The sequence below is a fragment of the Microcaecilia unicolor genome, unplaced genomic scaffold (assembly GCF_901765095.1).
Source record: "Microcaecilia unicolor unplaced genomic scaffold, aMicUni1.1, whole genome shotgun sequence".
Taxonomy (NCBI): Eukaryota; Metazoa; Chordata; class Amphibia; order Gymnophiona; family Siphonopidae; genus Microcaecilia; species Microcaecilia unicolor.
The window spans coordinates 33,415-56,025 of NW_021963670.1; the positions used below are offsets into that span (position 1 = coordinate 33,415).

At 46.0% G+C, this 22,611-nt stretch overlaps 1 protein-coding gene across 1 annotated transcript; it reads right to left on the bottom strand.

The window, feature by feature from the left end:
• Positions 1–1,059: 1,059 nt before the first annotated feature.
• Positions 1,060–21,504, bottom strand: LOC115459557 (gastrula zinc finger protein XlCGF26.1-like; the record flags this gene model as incomplete). The annotated part of the gene is made up of 6 exons (XM_030189369.1): positions 1,060–1,509; positions 1,594–2,600; positions 11,184–11,303; positions 20,159–20,285; positions 20,627–20,759; positions 21,391–21,504. Coding segments are annotated over 6 exons (1,951 nt in total), but the record flags the coding sequence as incomplete, so codon positions are not given.
• Positions 21,505–22,611: the final 1,107 nt, after the last annotated feature.

Genomic DNA, 22,611 nt, shown 5'->3' on the forward strand with positions numbered 1-22,611 from the left:
ACTGTCTTTCTTCTATGTTTGTGCAGCGCTGCGTATGCCTTGTAGCGCTATAGAAATGCTAAATAGTAGTAGTAGTAGTAGTAGTAGTGAGCAAGTGCAAAGTGATGCACGTCGGAAGAAGGAACCCGAATTATAGCTATGTGATGCAAGGTTCGACGTTAGGGGTCACGGACCAAGAAAGGGATCTAGGTGTCGTCGATGATACGTTGAAGATACGTTGAAACCTTCTGCTCAGTGTGCTGCTGCGGCTAAGAAAGCAAATAGAATGGTAGGTATTATTAGGAAAGGAATGGAAAACAAAAATGAGGATGTTATAATGCCTTTGTATCGCTCCATGGTGCGACCGCACTTCGAATACTGTGTTCTTCTGGTCGCCGCATCTCAAAAAAGATATAGTGGAATTAGAAAAGGTGCAGAGAAGGGCGACGAAAATGATAAAGGGGATGGGACAACTCCCCTATGAGGAATGGCTAACACGGCTAGGGCTCTTCAGCTTGGCGAAAAGGCGACTGAGGGGAGATATGATAGTGGTCTATAAAATAATGAGTGGAGTTCAACGGGTAGATGTGAAGCGCCTGTTTACGCTTTCCAAAAATACTAGGACTAGGGGGCATGCAATGAAGCTACAATGTAGTAAATTTGAAACGAATCGAGAAATAATTTCTTCACTCAACGTGTAATTAAACTCTGGAATTTGTTGCCAGAGAATGTGGTAAAGGCGGTTAGCTTAGCGGAGTTTAAAAAAGGTTTGGACGGCTTCCTAAAGAAAAACTCCATAGATCATTATTAAATGGACTTGGGGAAAATCCACTATTTCTGGGATAAGCAGTATACAATGTTTTGTACATTTTTGGGATCTTGCAAGGTATGTGTGACCTGGATTAGCTACTGTTGGAAACAGGATGCTAGGCTCGATGGACCTTTGGTCTTTACCAGTATGGCAATACTTATGTACTTATGGCAGCCATTGTGTGATTTGAGCCAGCACAGCCAGGAGCCAGTCTACAATTCCAAAGGTATGTGAGTGTAGGAAGTGCCAGATGACAAATAACCAACATCTTATTCTGTGATGTGAATCTTTTGGTGAATTTTTAGACGTGAAAGCAGAGCGAAGCTTTTATTACACTCAGTACATGGAAATTGTTTGTTTCCTTTATGAATCTTTTGGTGAGATCTTAGACCTGAAACCCAAGTGAAGCTTTTATTACACTCAGTACATGTATATGGCTTCTCTCCCGTGTGGATCCTCTGGTGCCTCTTTAGATATGAAAGCTGAGTGAAGCTTTTATTACACTCAGTACATGTAAATGGTTTGTGGCCCTTGTGGATCATTTGGTGACTTTTCAGATTTGAAAGTTGAGTGAAGCTTTTATTACACTCAGTACATAAAAATGGTTTGTCTCCTGTGTGAATCATTTGGTGACTTTTTAGCTTTGAAAGCTGAGTAAAACTTTTATTACACTCAGTACATGTAAATAGTTTATCTCCCGTATGGATCATCTGGTGCCTCTTTAGATATGAAAGCTGAGTGAAGCTTTTATTACACTCAGTACATGTAAATGGTTTTTCTCCTGTGTGGCTCCTCTGGTGAACTTTTAGATGTGAAAGTTGAGTGAACCCTTTATTACAGTCAGTACATATATATGGTTTTTCTCCTGTGTGGCTCCTGTGGTGAATTTTTAGATGTGAAAGTTGAGTGAAGCTGTTATTACACTCAATACAAGTATATGGTTTGCATCCTGTGTGGATCCTTTTGTGTATTTTTAATTGTGAAAGCACAATGAAGCTTTTATTACACTCAGCACATATAAATGGTTTGTCTCCTGTGTGAGTCTTTTGGTGAGTTTTTAGAGTTGAAAGGCGAGTGAAGCTTTTATAACATTCAGTACATAGATATGGCTTCTCTCCTGTGTGAATCCTCTGATGAATTTTTAGATGTGAAAGATGAGTGAAGCTTTTATTACACTCAGATGTAAATGGTTTGTGGCCCTTGTGGATCCTCTGGTGAGTTTTTAGATTTGAAATTCGAGTGAAGCTTTTATTATACTCACTGAATATAAATGGTTTGACTGCTGTGTGAGTCTGTTGATGATTTTTTAGAGCTGAAGGCTGAGTGATGCTTCTATTACACTCAGTAGATGTAAATGGTTTCTCATTTTCGTGATTCCTTTTGTGCATTTGGAATTCTGAAAACGGGGAACTTTTACTACTCTTAGAATAAATAAAGTCGATGCTCCTATTATATGCAATAGATGTGAATTCTTTCTGGTGTTTTTTTCCTTTCCTCTTGCCATGGTGGAATTTAGAAGTCACCTTATCACTATTAATTTGGAAGGGTCTCTCTGATAGGTGTCTCTGGTCCTCAGGGATGTTACTGAGCTCCCTGTCATTTCTCTCACACTTACTGACTCCATCCGTTGAGTCTCCAGCAGGGTCTCTCTGTTCCTTTGATTTCTGCTTACAATTCTTTGTGTTAATTCTCTCAGTTTTCTGGGAAATATTCTCCCAGATTTTTTCTGTTTTTCTTTGGATCTCTTCTATTTCTACAAGGGGTTCTTCTTGCTTCTTTTGTCGCTTCACTCCTTGTGTGATCTGATGATCTGTTGGATATAAACAGAAGGTATTAATGATGAGTTAGAAGAGAGTGGAGGTCTTTAAAATATTACCTACCTATAATAAGAAAGACTGGTTATTTTACATTGGGATTTTCTCTGTGTGGCTTCAGGGCCAGCCTGAAGTGTAATGGTATTTTTGAAATGTGGAGTCAGGAAAGATACAAAGCACATCTCCTGACTAAGCAAATCTGAGTTCTAAGCGCCTGAACAATACTGACAAGCAATGAAACAGGGCAGTAATTATAAAAATAGAAATAGGTTTATTTTAGCACCCTCCTCTCACCTACCCACACCCATCCTGTTAGAATATCAATGAAATGCTTTGATGTCCCCATGCATACCCCCACCCTGTCAGACTGTCAAAGTAATGCTTGGATGTTTCACTTATATATACTATCTTCTACCACATTTGCTTATTTCCGATCTGACGAAGAAGGGCAACCTTCGAAAGCTAATCAAGAAATGTATTAAGTTATGTCCAATAAAAAAAAGGTATCATCTTATTTTCTTTCCATGTTTTATTTTGTTTGATTTCTATTGATAACCTTAAGAGTGGACTAACATGGCTACCACACCTCTCTACTTTTAGCAGCTCATAAATTGTTAGAATAAAGGAAGCAACAACAATAGGAGAATTATGCACAAAGGCTAAGCCCTTCATGGAAAAAGTGACCTGCCCTTATTAAGAAGGGTTGCAAGGAAACACAAGCACAGACCCCAGGCCCAGAATCTAGGGCCTCCTGCTTCTTACCCAATAGCAGGACAGAACTGCTTTATACAACCTGATGATGAACTCTTGTCCTTGAAGAGATGCAGCAGGAGGCAGGCAAGAGCACTGAAGGCTTCAGAAAAGTCCCAGCAGTGGGTGGAGTCTTACGAGCTACAAAACACGAGAGAACACTAGCTCGGAGCTGGTGAGGTCACCGGACTTTTCAGGACTGCAGAGGTGCTTCTTATACACAATTTCTGGCTGTAGGACATGGTCCTGGGGTTAACATTAACATCACCCCTTCTTCCGGACTCTCTGACCTGGGAAAGTACTGGAGTGTTGGGTGTTGTACTCATTTTTGTTTTCCATTCCTTTCCCAACTTTTTAATGCCTTTTGTGTTGCTCTGTGGTGCGGCCGCACCTTGAGTGTTGTGTTCAATTCTAGTCGCTGCATCTCGGGGAGGGTATAGTGGAATTGGAGAAGGTGTAGAGAGGGGCTACAGAAATGATAAAAGGGAGGATGACTTCCCTAGGAGGAAAGGCTAAAGCAGCTAGGGCTGCTCAGCTTGGAGAAAAGACGACTGAAGGGAGATACGATAGAGGTCTATATAAAATGAGTGGAGTGGAGCAGGTGGACGTGAGTTGCTCTTTTACTCTTTCCAAGAATGCTGGGACTAGGGGGCAAGCAATGAGGCTGCAGAGTAGTAAATTTAAAATGAATTGGAGAAAATATTTCTTCACTCAATGTGTAATTAAACTCTGGAATTCATTTCCAGAGAATATAGTAAAAGCAGTTAGCTTAGCGGGGTTTAAAAATGTTTGGATGGCGTCCTAAAGGAAAAGTCAATAGACCATTATTAAACTGACTTGGGGAATATTTCTGGGATAAGCAGCATAAAATGTATTGTACTGTTTTGGGATCTTGCCTGGTACTTGTGACCTGGATTGGCCACTGCTGGAAACAGGATACTGGGCTTGAAGGACCTTCAGTCTGTCCCAGTGTGGCAATACTTACATACTTATGTGTCAGCAAAATTGCAGTTCCTGGAACTCAGGCTCCCACCAGTCCAGTGACGTAGGACTATGACCTTCACTTCATGTCTAGGCATCAAAATGGCTGGTTTAGCCTGACCTGGAGTACATGATGGTGCAAGAATGTTTCTTAGGTGACTGAATTGGGCGAGCAGTTCATAAACAATTCTGTTTTTGCTGAGGCAAAACCTTGAAAAGAATCAGAGAATAGTTCATGCTATATTGCTTCTTGACTTGAAGCAACTGATGTTAAGGTTGTTCCCAGCTCTGTTAGTGTTTATTTATGCAGGTATCTTATCCCTACAGGCTTAAAAACTGTTCCATTTCTTATTTGCAAAACTATTTCTTGAAGTGTTTTTCTACACACACCGCAAGCTTGTGAAATGATGAGATATTCCTTCGAAATGGCACTGAGTACACAAAAAAGTTTTGAAGAATGAACTAAGAACATATTATAATCAGTGGCATACTGATTAGCTTTGAAGTAAGAATACATAGGATATCAAATACGTTAGCTTTTAACTTGAAAAAAATGAGACTATGATAAAATGAGAAGAACGGTGAAAAGAAAATTTAGAGGAGCGACTGCGAGGGTCAAAAATTTACATCAGGCGTGGATGCTGTTCAAAAACACCATCCTGGAAGCCCAGGCCAAATATATTCCGCGTATTAAAAAAGGAGGACGGAAGACCAAGCGACAGCCGGTGTGGTTAAAAAGTGAGGTGAAGGAAGCTATTAGAGCTAAAAGAAAATCCTTCAGAAAATGGAAGAAGGAACCGATTGAAAATAATAAGAAACAGCATAAGGAATGTCAAGTCAAATGCAAAGCGCTGATAAGGAAAGCTAAGAGGGACTTAAAAAAAAAAAAAAGATTGCGTTGGAGGCAAAAACACATAATAAAACTTTTAAAATGTATATTAAAAGCAGGAAGCCGGCAAAAGAATCGGTTGGACCGCTAGATGACCAAGGAGTAAAAGGGGCAATCAGGGAAGACAAAGCTGTAGCAGAGAGATTAAATGAATTCTTTGCTTTGGTCTTCACCGAAGAAGATTTGGGTGTGGTACCGGTGCCGGAAATGGTATTCGAAGCTGACGAGTCGGAGAAACTTAATGAATTCTCTGTAAACCTTGAGAATGTAATGGAACAGTTCTACAAACTGAAGAGTAGCAAATCTCCTGGACTGGATGGTATTCATCCCAGAGTACTGATAGAACTGAAAAATGAGCTTGCACAGCTATTGTTAGAAATATGTAATTTATCCTTAAAATCGAGCGTGGTACCGGAAGATTGGAGGGTGGCCAATGTAACGCCGATTTTTAAAAAAGGTTCCAGAGGAGATCCAGGAAATTATAGACCGGTGAGTCTGACGTCAGTGCCGAGCAAAATGGTAGAGACTATTATTAAGAACAAAATTACAGAGCATATTCAAAAGCATGGATTAATGAGACAAAGTCAACATGGATTTAATGAAGGGAAATCTTGCCTTACCAATCTACTACATTTCTTTGAAGGGGTGAACAAGTGATGCATTTAGGGAGTAGAAACCCATGAGAGACTTGTGTTAGGCGGTGAGAGTCTGATAGGTACTGAGGGGGAGAGGGATCTTGGGGTGATAGTATCCGAGAATCTGAAGGCGACGAAACAGTGTGCAAGGCGGTGGCCGTAGCGAGAAGGTTGCTAGGTTGTATAGAGAGAGGTGTGATCAGCAGAAGAAAGGAAGTGTTGATGCCCCTGTACAAGTCGTTGGTGAGGCCCCACCTGGAGTATTGTGTTCAGTTTTGGAGGCCGTACCTTGCGAAGGATGTTAAAAAAATGGAAGCGGTGCAAAGAAAAGCTACGAGAATGGTATGGGATTTGCGTTCCAAGACGTATGAGCAAAAACTTGCTGACCTGAACATGTATACCCTGGAGGAAAGGAGGAACAGGGGTGATATGATACAGACGTTCAAATACTTTGAAAGGTATTAATTCGCAAAAAAATCTTTTCTGGAGATGGGAAGGCGGTAGAACGAGAGGACATGAAATGAGATTGAAGGGGGGCAGACTCAAAAAAGATGTCAGGAAGTATTTTTTCACGGAGAGGGTGGTGGATGCTTGGAATGCCCTCCCGCGGGAGGTGGTGGAGATGAAAACGGTAACGGATTTTTTTTTTTTTTTGTTACATTTGTACCCCGCGCTTTCCCACTCATGGCAGGCTCAATGCGGCTTACATGGGGCAATGGAGGGTTAAGTGACTTGCCCAGAGTCACAAGGAGCTGCCTGTGCCTGAAGTGGGAATCGAACTCAGTTCCTCAGTTCCCCAGGACTAAAGTCCACCACCCTAACCACTAGGCCACTCCTCCACACCTGAACATGCGTGGGATATGCATAAAGGAATCCTGTGCAGTAGGAATGGATCCTCAGAAGCTTAGCCAAAATTGGGTGGCGGAGCAGGTGGGGGAAGAGAGGTTGGTGGTTGGGAGGCGAGGATAGTGGAGGGCAGACTTATACGGTCTGTGCCAGAGCCGGTGATGGGAGGCGGGACTGGTGGTTGGGAGGCGGGAAATACTGCTGGGCAGACTTGTACAGTCTGTGCCCTGAAAAAGGCAGGTACAAATCAAGGTAAGGTATACACATACGAGTTTATCTTGTTGGGCAGATTGGATGGACCATGCAGGTCTTTTTCTGCCGTCATCTACTATGTTACTATGTTACATGTGGTTAAAGGGGAGCGGGCTGATATTATGTATCTGGATTTTCAGAAGGCGTTTGACAAAGTACCTCACGAAAAACTCCAGAGGAAATTGGAGAGTCATAGGATAGGAGATAGTGTTCTATTGGTTAAAAGATAGAAAACAGAGTAGTGTTAAATGGTCAGTATTCTCAATGGAGAAGGGTAGTTAGTGGGGTTCCCCAGGGGTCTGTGCTGGGGCCGCTGCTTTTTAACATATTTATAAATGACCTAGAGATGGGAGTAACTAGTGAGGTAATTAAATTTGCTGATGACACAAAGTTATTCAAAATCATTAAATCGGAGGAGGATTGTGAAAAATTACAAGAGGACCTTACGAGACTGGGAGACTGGGCGGCTAAATGGCAGATGACGTTTAATGTGAGCAAGTGCAAAGTGATGCATGTGGGAAAGAGGAACCCAAATTATAGCTACATCATGCAAGGTTCCACGTTAGGAGTCACCGACCAAGAAAGGGATCTAGGTGTCGTCGTTGATGATACGTTGAAACCTTCTGCTCAGTGTGCTGCTGCTGCGGCTAAGAAAGCAAATAGAATATTAGGTATTATTAGGAAAGGAATGGAAAACAAAAATGAGGATGTTATAATGCCTTTGTATCGCTCCATGGTGCGACCGCACCTTGAGTATTGTGTTCAATTCTGGTCGCCGCATCTCAAAAAAGATATAGTGGAATTAGAAATGGTGCAGAGAAGGGCGAAGAAAATGATACAGGGGATGGGACGACTTCCCTATGAGGAAAAGCTAAAGCGGCTAGGGCTCTTCAGCTTGGAGAAAAGGTGGCTGAGCGGAGATACCCTTCTCCATTGTGAATACTGCCCATTTAACCCCACTCTCTGTTTCCTATCCTTCAACCAGTTTTTAATCCACAATAGGACATTTCCTCCAATCCCATGGCCCTCCAATTTCCTCTGTAGCCTTTCGTAAGGTACCTTGTCAAACGCCTTTTGAAAATCCAGATACACGATATCAACCGGCTCCCCTTTTTTTTTAAATTTATTTATTTATTGGTATATTTCATTATTTCACTACAAATTGTGAATATGCAATCGGCATTACAAACAGGAAATACATATAAGAATAAATCTCAAGGCCTATTCGTCCACAAATTAAGAAACATTTGGTTCCAAGAATCAAGGAATATGAACAACAAAAGGTAAAAAAAAACACCAGTTGCTACCTCGGGTTAACGGCCCTAGCCTGCTATTTATGGAGGGCATACAACATTCATATCTACTCTAGCATCAAGAAAGTCTTTTAACTGTTTAGGGTCAACAAATTGAAACTGTTTGCCCTCCAGCAGTAAATTACATATACAAGGAAATCGTAATACAAAATTTATTCCCAATGCCAACGCTCTAGGACGCTGTTCCAAAAAGGCCCTGCGTCTAGTTTGTGTAGGCTTTGAGAGATCTGGAAAAATACGGACCTTTGAGCCCATAAACAGGTTTTCTAAATGTCTTAAGGAAAGTCTTAATATAGCATTGCGATCAGGCTCCAGAACAAAAGTGACAAGCATAGTAGACCTCTGAGTAATAATTTCCAGTGAACTCTCGAGGAATGAGGTTAGATTCATTCCATCCCCCACCACTGGGGGGTTTCCATCACCTCCCTTTGGGTTCCAGATGTAATAAGCCCGTGTTATGGGGGGCAATGAATCCTTATCCATTCCAAGAATGTCCACCATATATTTCTTGACCATTTCAACAGGTGGAATTAAAGGAGACTTAGGGAAATTTAGGAACCTAAGGTTAAGTCTCCTAGCCTGATTCTCCAAGTATTCCATTCGTTTATGAAGAAAAGTATTGTCCTTAACCAAAGCAGTCTCTAAAGTTCCCATTTCTTGCAATTTGGTACTCATATTTTCCAATTTCGAGGACTGCTGCGCAGACACCTGTGCTTGGAGTAGCGCAGCTTCAGAAAGAGTTTTTATATTGTCAGTATTTTCTTTTAATGTGGTTTGCATAGAGATTTGAATGTTGTGTACCATGTCCCATAGTGACTCTAATGTCACAGTTGCTGGTCTAACCACGCCACAAGCTCCAGGAGGGGATTGAGTTTGAGCACCAACTTGAGACAATTTAGTAACAATGTCCTGAGGAAATACCTGTAGTGCTGATTGAATTAATGCTTCTCTTGGCTGGGGTTCATTCTCTAACGCTGCAGTCCTTCCCTCGAGCAGTTTGGGTTGAACTCCTTCGTTCTCCGTCCCTGCTTGGGCTGTCAGCAATTCCCTTCCGGGCTGAGGCGGAGCAATGCGCTCGACAGGGCTCAGGGAAGCCCCGTTGGCGCTCTCAATCGACGCTGACGCGTCGAGAGCTGCAGAGGGGGTCGAAGTTCCCCGAGGTCCCAATAGCTGCCTCGGGAACTGCAGAGTCGTCTGCCGCCACGCCAAAGGTGCCTCAGGAGCCGAGGAATGCTCCTTGACTTTCCCCCTCCGTTTCCCCATCGTAGAGGTTACAGAGGCAGCGAAAACGGCAGAAAAAAAACGGAGTCACCTCAGCAGCAAACACAGGTGCGTCTGGTCAAAGCGCCATCTTGGAATCGAGAGAGAGTGACCCGGCTCCCCTTTGTCCACATGTTTGTTTACTCCTTCAAAGAATTGAAGTAAATTGGTCAGGCAAGATTTCCCCACACAAAAGCCGTTCTGACTTAGTCTCAGTAATCCATGTCCTTGGATGTGCTCTGTAATTTTGTTTTTGATAACAGCCTCTACCATTTTCCCCGGCACCGACGTCAGACTCATCGGTCTATAATTTCCCGGATCTCCCCTGGAACCTTTTTTAAAAATCGGCGTTACATTGGCCACCCTCCAATCTTCCGGTACCACGCTTGATTTTAAGGATAAATTGCATATCACTAGCAGTAGCTCCGCAAGCTCATTTTTCAGTTCTATCAGTACTCTAGAAGGAATACCATCCGGTCCAGGAGATTTGCTACTCTTCAGTTTGCTGAACTGCCCCATTACGTCCTCCAGGTTTACCGTGAAGTCAGTTAAGTTTCTCTAACTCGTCCGCTTGAAATACCATTTCCGACACCGGTATCCCACCCAAATCTTCCTCGGTGAAGAACGAAGCAAAGAATTCATTCAATCTCTCCGCTACGTCTTTATCTTCCTTGATCGCCCCTTTTACCCCTCTGTCATCCAGCGGCCCAACCAATTCTTTTGCAGGCTTCCTGCTTTTAATATACTGAAAAAAGTTTTTGCTATGTTTTTTTGCCTCTAATGCTATCTTTTTTCGTAACCCCTCTTTGCCTTCTTTATCGGCGCCTTGCATTTGCTTCTTGTTATTTTCAGACGGTTCCTTCTTCCATTTTCTGAAGGCGTTTCTTTTAGCCCTAATAGCTTCCTTCACTTTTCAACCACGCCGGCTGTCTTTTGGACTTCCGTCTTTCTTTTCTAATTCGCAGAATATGTTTCGCCTGGGCCTCCAGGATGGTATTTTTGAACAGCGTCCATGCCTGTTGTACAGTTTTTACCCTCTCAGTTGCCCCCTAAGTTTTTTTTTTTTAACCGTTCTTCTCATTTTATAAAAGTCTCCTTTTTAAAAATTAAACGCTAACGTATTTGACTTCCTGTGTATAGTTACTTCAAGGTTGTTATCAAAACTGATCATATTATGATCACTGTTATCAAGCGGCCCCAGTACCATAACGTCCCTCACCAGATCATGCGCTCCACTAAGGACCAAGTCTAGAATTTTTCCTTCTCTCGTCAGCTCCTGCACCAGCTGCTCCATAAAGCTGTCCTTGATTTCATCAAGGAATTGTACCTCTCTAGCGTGTCCCGATGTTACATTTACCCAGTCTATTATTTGGATAATTGAAGTCACCCATTATTATCACATTGCCCATTTTGTTTGCGTCTCTGATTTCTTTTATCATTTCTGCATCTACCTGCTCATCCTGGCGAGGTGGACGATAGTACACTATCACCGTCCTTTTCCCTTCTATACATGGAATTTCAACCCACAATGATTCAAAGGTGTGATTTGTGTCCTGCTGAATTTGTAATCTATCTGAGTCAAGGCTCTCGTTAATATACAAGCCACACTTCATCTCAGACTTTTACCCTAGTCCCTCTTGTTACTGTACGCACCTGAGCAGTTGCTTTTCCCAGTTTCTCTTTCTTCTGGTCCCGGTTCATCCCTGATATACGGCTCTTCCCCTTGTTCAATGTGGGATATAATGTCAGGAATGACGGTTGTAGAGCCTGTTCCTGGGGTTAAGAAAACTGCATTAGGTTTCCCAAAATCAGCAAGAGGGGCATTTTTGATAAGACGTCTAAAACCAACAAGGTCCAAAATTCAAGTGATAAACATAGCAAAAAAGGAAAAATTAGGTTCTTACCATGATAATTTTCTTTCCTTTAGTCATAGCAGATGCAGCCATTACAGATGGGTTGTGTCCATCAACCAGCAGAGAGAGATAGAGAGCACACTTTTTTCAGTGCCTCATACCAGCTTGCTCCACTGCCTCTCCTTCAGTAATTGAAGCTTCCAAAGCAGTATGGCAAACCGCAATGGGAACATGAGCTTTCCTCACAGCGAACGATGGCCCTACAACAAAGGGCATTAACTCAGAATGGAGGGAATGAAACATCCTCCCGGAGGGCATAAACTCATCCTCCACTGAGACATAACTGGAGGGAATAAACTCATCCTCCCGGAGGGAATAAACTCATCCTCCAAAACATGAAACTGGAGGGAATTAAGTCATCCTCCTTTAATTGAACAAGAATCCTGAAGACTGTTTTCCGACTTTCTCCCAAGGACGGAATCTCCAGGAAACATGAATAGAACCTGAAATAGTTTTACAGCAGATAGCAATCAGACAGGGAGGGATCATGGCTGCATCTGCTATGACTAACGGAATGAAAATGATCACGTAAGAACCTAATTTTCCCTTCCTTGTCATCAAGCAGATGCAACCATTACAGATGGGATGCATCAAAGCAATCCCTAGATAGGGCGGGAACAAGCCACACCACGTGCCAGCACTTGCGCTCCAAAATGTGCGTCCCTCCTGGCAGCCACATCCAGCCTGTAATGTCGGGCAAAAGAGAGCTTAGAAGCCCATGTTGCTGCACTACAAATCTCTTGAAGAGAGAGTGCTCCAGTTTCAGCCCAAGAAGAGGAAATTCCTCTAGTGGAATGCACCTTAAAGGCATCAGGCGGAGGCCGGCCGGCAAGCAAATAAGCTGAAAAGATAGATTCTTTAAGCCAGCGGGCAATAGTGGCTTTAGATGCTGGAGACCCTCTGCGAGGCCCTGATAGCAGAACAAACAGATGATCAGAGGTCCTGAAAGAGTTAGTAACTCGCAGATACTGCAGCAAAGTCCTGCGCACGTCCAACAGGTGCAATTGCCCAAAAGAGTCTGGAAACTCCTTCTCTACAAAGGAGGGCAAGAAAATAGGTTGGTTTAGGTGAAACGCTGAAACCACCTTAGGCAAGAAGGAAGGCACGGTCCGAACCGTGACCCCGGACTCCGAAAACTGCAGAAAAGGGTCTCTACAGGACAGCGCCTGGCGCTCTGACACCCGTCTCGCCGAAGTAATGGCCACTAAAAAGACGGCCTTCAGTGTCAAATTTTTCTCTGAAGCACGCCGAAGCGGTTCAAAGGGAGCACCCTGAAGGGCTTTCAGCACTAGCCCCAGGTTCCACGCTGGACAAGGTGCACGCACGGGAGGACGGAGCCGAAGCACCCCCCTAAGAAACCATGCCACATCTGGATGAGCAGCTAAAGACACGCCTTCAACCTTGCCACGCAGGGAGGCCAACGCTGCCACTTGCACCCGCAGGGAATTATAGGCCAAGCCTTTTTGTACACCATCCTGCAAAAAGTCCAGAATCGGCGAGACAGGAGCCCGCAGGGGTGTGATCTCTTTAGAAGCACACCAGACTTCAAACTGGCGCCAAATCCTGGCATAAGCCACGGAAGTGGAACGCTTGCAGGCTTGCAGGAGAGTGGTAATTACTTTATTGGAATAGCCTTTGTCTCTCAATTGCGCCCTCTCAATCGCCAGGCCATAAGACCAAATCGGCCGGCGTCCTCCATGGTCACCGGACCCTGTGACAACAGGTTGGGAACCAGAGGTAACTGAAGGGGATCCTCTACGAGCATCTGTCGGAGGTCCGCATACCAAGGCCTCCTGGGCCAATCCGGGGCGACGAGAACCACTTCTCCTGGATGCAGCCGAATCCGCAGGAGCACTCGCCCTATCAAGGGCCACGGAGGGAACACATACAGTAGGCCCGGAGGCCAGGGTTGAGCCAAGGCATCCAACCCCACCGAGCGAGGATCTCTCCGTCTGCTGAAGAAGCATGGGACTTTGGCATTGGTGCTTGTCACCATTAGATCCATCACGGGCTTGCCCTACTTGGCACATATCTGCAGGAATACTTCGTCTGCAAGTTCCCACTCCGCTGGATCGATCTGATGACTGCTTAGATAATCGGCTTGCACGTTGCTCTGACCTGCAATGTGAGCTGCCGACAGAAACTGTAGATGCAGCTCGGCCCAGTGGCAAATTTGTTCGGCCTGCGCGGCTAGAGCTCTGCACTGAGTGCCGCCTTGTCGATTTAGGTAGGCCATTGCTGTCGTGTTGTCCGACATCACTCTGACAGCCAATCCTTCCAGGGTCACTTGAAAGGCCAGAAGCGCCTGAAACACCGCTTTCAACTCTAGGCGGTTAATGGACCACTCCGACTCCTCGGGTGTCCATAGACCCTGGGCATGCTTCCCCTTGCAATGTGCGCCCCAGCCTTTCAGGCTGGCATCTGTCACCACTAGGCACCAATCGGGGAGCGCCAGCGGCATTCCTCGCCGCAGCATGCTGTCTGAGAGCCACCACTCCATGCTGAGTCGGGCCGCAGGGAGCCAAGAGAGTCTGAATTGATAATCCTAAGATACTGGAGACCATTTTTGGAGTAGAGCATACTGTAGAGGTCTCAGGTGCGCTCTCGCCCAGGGCACCAGTTCCATGGTGGCCGTCATCGATCCAAGCAGCTGGACAATGTCCCAAGCTCGCGGGCGGGGCATCCTCAGGAGCAGACGGACCTGATTCTGAAGCTTGCACCGCCTTTGCTCGGGTAGGTACACATACCCTGAGGCTGTGTCGAACCTGGCCCCCAAATATTCTAGAGACTGCGAGGGGGTCAGGTGACTTTTGGCCAAATTGACGACCCAGCCCAGAGATTGAAGTACTGAGACCACTCTGGCTGTGACATGCTGACTCTCTGCAGCAGTTTGCTCGAATGAGCCAGTCGTCCAGGTACGGGTGAACCCGAATACCCTCTCGTCTTAGAAAGGCAGCTACTACCACCATAACCTTCGAAAAGGTGCGGGGAGCTGTGGCGAGGCCAAAAGGCAAGCCCCGGTACTGGAAATGCTTTCCCATCACCGCAAACCTCAGAAACTTCTGGTGCGGGGACCAAATTGGAATGTGCAAGTAAGCTTCTTTCAGGTCCAGAGACGTGAGAAACTCTCCTGGCTGTACCGCCGCAATAACAGAGCGCAGGGTTTCCATGTGAAAATGCCGCACTCTCAGGGACTTGTTTAATTCTTTTAAGTCCAGAATAGGGCGAAAAGACCCTCCTTTTCGCGGCACCACAAAGTAGATGGAGTAGCGGCCGCAGCCGTGTTTGGCGGGAGGTACCGGGGACACGGCCCCTATCTGAATCAGACCTTGCAAAGTCTCCTCTACCGCTGCCCGTTTGGCGGCAGAACCGCATCGGGACTCCACAAACACGTTTCTTACAGGGGCGTGGAATTCTATTCTGTAACCGTCTCTGATCAGGTCTAAGACCCACTGATCTGAGGAAATGTTGGCCCACTCCTCGGCAAAGAGGGAAAGACATCCTCCGATGACAGGACTCGAGGAGAGGGCCGGCGCACCATCATTGAGAGGGTCGCTCCTGAACTCCAGGACGTCAGACTCACAGAAACAGAAACATTGCTGATCTGCAAGGGCAAGCTCCTACATGGAATGTTGCTAGTGGAGGAGTAGCCTAGTGGTCAGTGCAGCAGACATTGATCCTGGAGAATTGAGTTTCTGCAGCTCCTTGTGACTCTGGGCAAGTCACTTAACCCTCCATTGCCCCTGGTACAAAATAAGTACCTGAATATATGTAAACCGCTTTGAATGTAGTTGTAAAAACCTCAGAAAGGCGGTATATTTATTTATTTTATTTGTTGCATTTGTATCCCACATTTTCCCACCTCTTTGTAGGCTCAATGTGGCTTACAATCAGGCTTATTTTCAAAGCACTTTGGGAGGCTAAGTTCCATAGGTTTCTATGGAACTTTGGGAGGCTAAGTGCTTTGAAAATATGCCTCAATATAAGTCCCATTTCCCTTTCCCCTCCCCCCCAAACGAGCTGCCACCCGAGTGGAAAGCCTTGGGATTGTGACCCCATATTTTCTGCCTGGCTTTGCCCTGACTGAGTGCTGCAGCTGCAGGCAGAATCTCTCTTTCTCTCCTTCCAGCCCTGCGGCATCTGGTATCGCTCCCCCGCCCCCCATGTCTTCCAATCCCCCCTGAGCCGCCAGCTGCCTCAGCAAGAAAGTGGTATGCACACTGTTTTAGGCCTGCCCCAGAAGTCTTTCTCTCCTTCAGCTTCCTGTTCCTGCTTAGGCGGGAAGCTGTAGGAGAGAGAAGGGCTTCAAGAGCTGCTTTCTCGTTGAGGCTACCGGTGGCTCGGGGGACTGGTGAGGGGGCCACGGGGCTAGAAGGAGAGAAAGAGAGATTGGAAGGGGTGGGGAAGGGAAGGGTAAAAAAAACAAGTCTAATAGGAGAGGGGTAAGGGAGAGAGATGCCAGACTGCAGGGAGAGGGAGGGAGAAGTGAGAGCTCTGATGGGGGAGAGAAGCTAGACAGAAAAAGAGAGAGAAAGAGAGACATGCTGGAATGGGAAGCAAAGAACAATAGGACGTGTGTGTGGGGGGGGGATATTGGGAAAGACGCTGGATCCATAGAGAGAGAGGAGAAAAATGCAGTACCATGGAGAGGGGGGGTAGGGGTGAGGAGAGGGAGAGATGCAGGCCCTGGGGTGGGGGTGCAGAAGAAAGGGGAAAGAAGAGGGAGGAGCTGGACAGAAGGTGGAACATGAACACAGGGGTAAAGATGGGGACACAGATACTGACTGAAGGGAATAGGGACAGGGGGCAGAGGGGAAGTGCTGAACAGAACAGAGAGGGACACAGAAGGAATGATGGGGGACATGAAGAGAAGAGAATGGATAAGAGATACTGAAGGCAGAAGATGGCTGGAACTAGGGGTGTGGGGAGGAAGGGAGGGAGAAGGAGATGGATGGGACTAGGGGTTTGGAGGGAATGGGAACAAAGCAGAAAATGACTGGGTCTTGATGATTGAATGGGAGAGTATTGAGGAGCAGAGCAGGGAATTATGGATAGGAGAGATGGGAGTTTCGAGATTTTTAATATGAGTGGGGGTATATCAATGGGTTGGGAGAATGAGTGAGGGTGATAAATGAGGGATAAGAGAAAAGGGTTTGACTGTGGGGATGGTTCAGACATAATGCGAATGACTTGGAAGACTGGAGAGAGGATGAGGCATTGAAAGAGGATGGGGGTCTCTGAATGAGTTGAGTGAGGGTTGGAAATGGGGCTGAAAAGATTGTGAAAAAGAGACAATAGGACATGGGATATAAGATAAGAGATGGAAGAATGGCCTTGGAGGCAATGGAGGAAGGAGAGTCAGGGATGGAGCTAGGGCTGATAGGGTGATGAGATGCAGTGGACGGTAGATGAGGGCTAACAGGGTGAGTACAGAGCAGGGCTGTGGAGTTGGTACACCAAACCTGATCGTCTACTTTTCTACTGTCAAAGTCCAGCTCCAACTCCAAAGCCCTGCTACAGAGGATGGGGGACTAAGAAAGTGGGTGAAAGCTGGGGGGAGGGGGAGGAGACCGGGAAAGGAGAGACAGAAGGGGCAACGGGAGTGCTGGAGAGGAAATGAGAGGAAGGTGGAAAAAGCCGAAAGGGAGAAAATAAGAAATGAAGACTAAGGACAAGAGGGTCAGAAAAAGAGAGATAAACACGGAGTACAGAAAAATGGGGGGTGGGGGGGGGGGGGGTGGGGAACAAAAAAACAAAAGATCAGCACCAGACAGATGTAGAATAGGTAAGGAAGATGACAAGAGAAGAAATGGAAAAGCCAACCTGGAAAAGTGGAAGAGACTGGGACCAGCCAAATCAGAAAATTAAAGTGCTCAGACAACAAAGGTAGAAAAGAAAAAAATTATGTTTAATACTTTTTAAGGATTGAGATGTGCCTGCTTTGTGAAATGTACATTTCTGTTTCTCTTTTAACAGTATTGCCCCTGCTTGTAGTCTGGTTTTCTTGGGTGGCGGGAGAGAGGGGACTCCATTTCAGTTTTTGTTTAGAGAGAACAGTGATTTTAGAAAGCTTTCTAAAATTGCTGTTCCCTCTAAAAAATGCCCGAGAAATACATCCTCCCCCACCGTGTACAGCTCCTGACCTGCAGCAATGTAACCCATGTACACCCTGTAAACAGCATCAAATCCCACCCCTCGTGCACAGCACCCCCATAGCCCCACTGGTTCACAACCCCTCTGACAGATCTCCCACAATACAAGAACCCCCAGAAAACCCTCCCATATGTTATCAACCCCCCTCCCCCCAGGTAGAACTCCCAAAAATGTCCACCCATAAACACCCTGGGCTTAACTAGGGTGGGGAGGACCCTCAGGTCTAGTGTAGCAGACGTGATGCCCACTCGCTCCCACCTTGATGATTCCAGCTCTCAAAATACCACCGTGACCTCTAGTGGGATATTGCTGAATTACTGCTAGGCGTCACATGTCCATAAATGGGCATTTTGCCTATATAGGGATATTAGCATTATAGGCCCACCCAGGAAATTCCCTCTCCCCACCTAATCTATATCTTAATTACCAGACTGTGAACATTGACAGTTGTTTGTCAAGGTATTTTCACTGTTTATGCAGCTTAAGCACGGTCACGAAAAGATATTTTGCTTGACTGGTTTAACACAAGATATATACCGGACGTTTTGTGTGTGTGTGTGTGTGTGGTGGGGGGGGGGGGGGGGGGGGGGGGTTTAAAACCTGGGATTAATAGCTGCCAGTTTGTGAGGAGAGACTATGAATTCCTGGCTATTTTTTCATTGATGTGATCAATTTGAGTGCAACAGTATTTCTACATCATTTTATTTTTGAGCATTAACCTATTTGGTTTCTAGTGACTTTGCTCTTTGGCTTTATAATAATGCTCAGATACTGCTAATCAGGGGCGTAGCTACGGGTGGGCCTTGATGGGCCCAGGCCCACCCAATTTCAGCTCAGGCCCGCAGAAGCGCGCACACACTGCAGGCAGAAACGGCACCCGCTCTGGCTCAGCTGATCTCTCCAGACTCGCAGCGGCGAACTGGCAGGCGGCGGTAGTAAAAGCATAAAGCAGCCAGGCTCCTCGACTCCATTTTTCGCTTCCCTGCCCTCTCTGCGTCCCGGCCAGCCGGCCGCCGAATGGAAATGACATCAGAGAGGGCAGGGAAGCGAAGAACGGAAGTCGAGGAGCCTGGCTGCTTTATGCTTTTACTACCGCCAGTTCGCCGCTGCGACTAGAGATGGAGGGAAGGACACTGGAAGCCATTTAGAAAATCTCTGTCTACTCCCCCTGCGCAGCCGTCGCTGTTCACTCAAATCACAGCAAGCAAACCTGCGAGCTGCTGCCTGCATCCACGTTGTCGTTCTTTATTGTTGGTAAGCAGAGGGTGGTGAGCAGAGGGAAGGATGGGACTGGGAGGGGTGGGGAGCAGAGGGAAGGAGCAGGAGATGGATGGGACTGGGAGAGGAGGTGAGCAGAGGGAAGGAGCAGAAGATGGATGGGACTGGGAGGGGTGGGGAGCAGAGGGAAGGAGCAAGAGATGGATGGGACCGGGAGGGTGGTGAGTACAGAGTATGGGGAATGGGGGACTAATGAAGTGGGTGAAAGATGGGGGAGGAATTTAGGAGACTGGGTAAGGGAGAGACCGAGGGGGGAATGGGAGTGCTGGACAGGGAATGAGAGGAAGATGGTCAACGGGGAGAGAAGAGCATCGATGGACATGGATGGGAGGACAGGACCCAGGGAGAGAGGAGAAATTGCTGGACATGGAAAGGAGGGCAGGGGAGAGAGGAGGGTTGCTGGACATGGGTAGATGGAGGGGAGGGCAGGGAGAGAATTGTTGGACATGGATGGAGGGGAAGGAAGGGAAGACAGGAAGGAGATGCACATGGATGGAGGGGAGAAAGAAGAAATTCTGGACATGGATGGAGGGGAGGGAAGACAGAGGAAGGAGATGCACATGGATGGAGGGGAAGGGAGAGAGAAGAAATGCTGACATGGATGGAGGGAAGGGAAGAGAGAGGAAAGAGATGATATGCGGGAAAAGGAAGAGAGGAGGAAAAACTGCACATGGATGGAGAAAACAGGCAGAAGCTGGATCCACTGGACAGTCAACTCTGCAGAGGACCCAGCTTTTACTTACGGATGTAGAGCAAGAAATGAAGAAGAAAGGAGGAAAATAAAGAAATAAATGGAAAGGAAGCCCTGGAAACAGAGTTAAGAGGACAGATAGCAGCAGAATCAGATACTGGGCCAGCATGATCAGAAAAATAAAGTCATTAGACAACAAAGGTAGAAAAAAATCATTTTATTTTCATTATAGTGTTGGAATATGTCCACTTTGAGAATCAGGTGCTCAACATTAAACATTTATATTTATTCACTTATTTATGGCATTGTATCCCACATTAAACATGAATTAGATTGGAACATGGGATCATTTTTTTTTCCTGGACAGAGTAATGCATTGCCTCCCCCCAGGCTCTCTCCCCGGCTATAGCCAGCTCAGCTCTGCAATTTTGAGGGGGGGGGGGGCGCAGAGGTGGACCGGGGAGAGAGCCTGTTGTTAAACATTTACTAGCAAACCACTGTCTAGTGCCCACCCATCCAACCTGTTGGCCCAACCAAAAATTGACTTCTGGCTACGCCACTGCTGCTAATAAAAACAGAAAATTGTCCCTTACCCAATGAGATCAGGATCTGATAATTCTCCTTCATCACCTCCCTGTAAAGCTCCTTCTGCTCTTCATCTAAATACTCCCACTCCTCCTGGGAGAAAGAGACAGCGATGTCCTCAAACGTCACTCGCATCTGAAATACAAACCAGAAACTCACTCAGCATCTTCTGCATTCATCCTGGTGCACATTGGAGCAAGGATAAAGTCTGCTGAACGCATAGAATTTAGGATTACATAACAGACGATCCCACAACAGGGTTTATATTTTCAGAGCACCAGGGAGAGATTTCTCTGAGCAAATTGTTGTCACAGAGCAGAGAGAGTTACATAAAACCCAGTTTCACACAGAACCTGGGCCACAAAATCTCCCAGGGAAGAATGTGTCCAAACTCCGGGTCTGCTTGGGACCAGTTTAGGGAAAGCTGCAGCAGTGTTTGTCCCCCAACTTCCTGCTATTTTGTTACAATCTCCTACCTGAGCAGAAGCTCCCGTTGGCATCTTATTCTCTGCTTTTGCAGGATTAGAAATGAATTTGGGGCTGAGAGAGAGGAGCTGATTTACCTCCTGCAGTGCTGGGAACAGGAACAAAGGAGCAAAACCGGTTAACCTGTAAATAAATTAATGGAACAAAGCAAAGATTCGATTTCTGCTCTGTTCTGCACAGACTGATGACATCACAAGAGGGGGCGGAGCTTTAGTTGAGGGACAATTTTTTTTTCTTGCCTCTACTCCTTTTAGTGCTGATTGGTCACAAATTGTGACTCACAATAGCTCATAGGGCGGGTAGAGTACAGGGGTCCGCCCACTATCACGGAGGAGGAGGAGGAAGTTGAGTTCTGTTCCCGACCAGAATAGAAGAGAGCTGGGGAGGGGAAATCCAATCGTGGTCTAGAGAAGAACAAGAGAATGGCTGCAGGATTTTCTGCTCAAGTAGGAGGTGGGCAATAGGGGATGCAATATCTGCTGACCACCTTCTGCCTGTTTATCTACAGATGGAAAAGCTCTGCAGCCGTTCTCCACAACAGCATTTCCAGGGCTTGGTTCCCTTCCTCCCGTTCTTGCTTTATAACCCCGGGAGTCACAAAGCTCAAACTCCTCTTCTTCCCGCTCCAAGAGGAATAGAATTTGAGAGACTCTGCCTTACTCTGCTTGGGTCCAGACTGTGCAGTGTGTCCCAGGTTAGAAAGGTGCAGCAGTATTTGCAACAAATTAACAGGAAGATAGGGACAATCTCCTACCTGAGCAGAAGCTCTGCAGGCATTTTCTTCTCTGCTTTCGCAGTTTCCAGAATTAGAAATGAAGGATCTTTCTTTGGCTGACGAATAGGCGCTGAAGATTTGATTCTTGCAGTGCTGGGAGAAGGGACACAAGGGCAGACCCTGAGTCTTACAGCTGCAAACACCTTGTTAATTGCATGCCTTGTAATAGCGCTATAGAAGTGATAAGATAAGTAGTAGTAGTACTTATGCTCTGCTGCACAGACTGATGACATCACAAAGGACAAGGAGAGGGTGGGGCTTTAGACTGAGACCTCCTGATCCGCTTCACAGCAAAGGAGGTTTTCCATGGACAGGATCTTCTAGCCACACCTCTGAATATACGCCACGATGACGTGCGTGACCCGGCTATCCAATAGCATGCTTAAAAGTAAAAGCAATAAAATTAGCGCATTCCCGCCTAGCTACGCAGTATAAATACTGTATGACAGTCCTCCAGACCAGACAGACCAGTTTTCTTTTTTCCGCGCTGACAGAGCGACCCAGTATTTTTTTTATTTTCAGTCAGTAAAAATTTATCACAGAAATTATGTCAAGTTTAGTGTGTAATGTCTCTCCAGAACACGGCATTTAAAGGTTGTGGCTTGCTGCACACAAGAATTATCCCTTACCCTTACGGATATTGTTCTCTCCGTTGTTTGGGACAACATAAATTGTTTTAATTTTACAAATATGTCACAAAAATTGAAACAGTATTTAACAGCTTTGTACTTTTGATATGTACGTTCTTTAACCAAATCTATACTGTCTTTACAGGTATCGGATGGTTCAGCTGTAATGGAGAATAATATTATCCCTGCTCTCCCCCTTGCCTCAGTGCCCGGGGATTAGGATATTTCTTCATGGTATGGACAGCAAACGACTTCAGACGTTTTGCCTGTGACCGATGCCATTGTCCAGAGATCAAAGTTGAGATTCTTTGTGAATCGACGTTCGGAGTCGAGATCATCGGTCTTGGACATTGTTTTCGAGATCGACTTCATCCTGTGAGGTCGATGTCAGGCATGGGCGCCCATTTTCGGCATCTTGGAATGGCACTCGGAGCCGACCATTTTGACATGTCAGTCCATCTCAGCATGGACGTTGTTGGTATCGCCGCCCAGTTCGCAACAGTCGAACATTGAGGGCTTCATCGGCTTCTGTATCAGAGGTTTAAAAAAAAAAAAAAAACTCGAAGTCCAG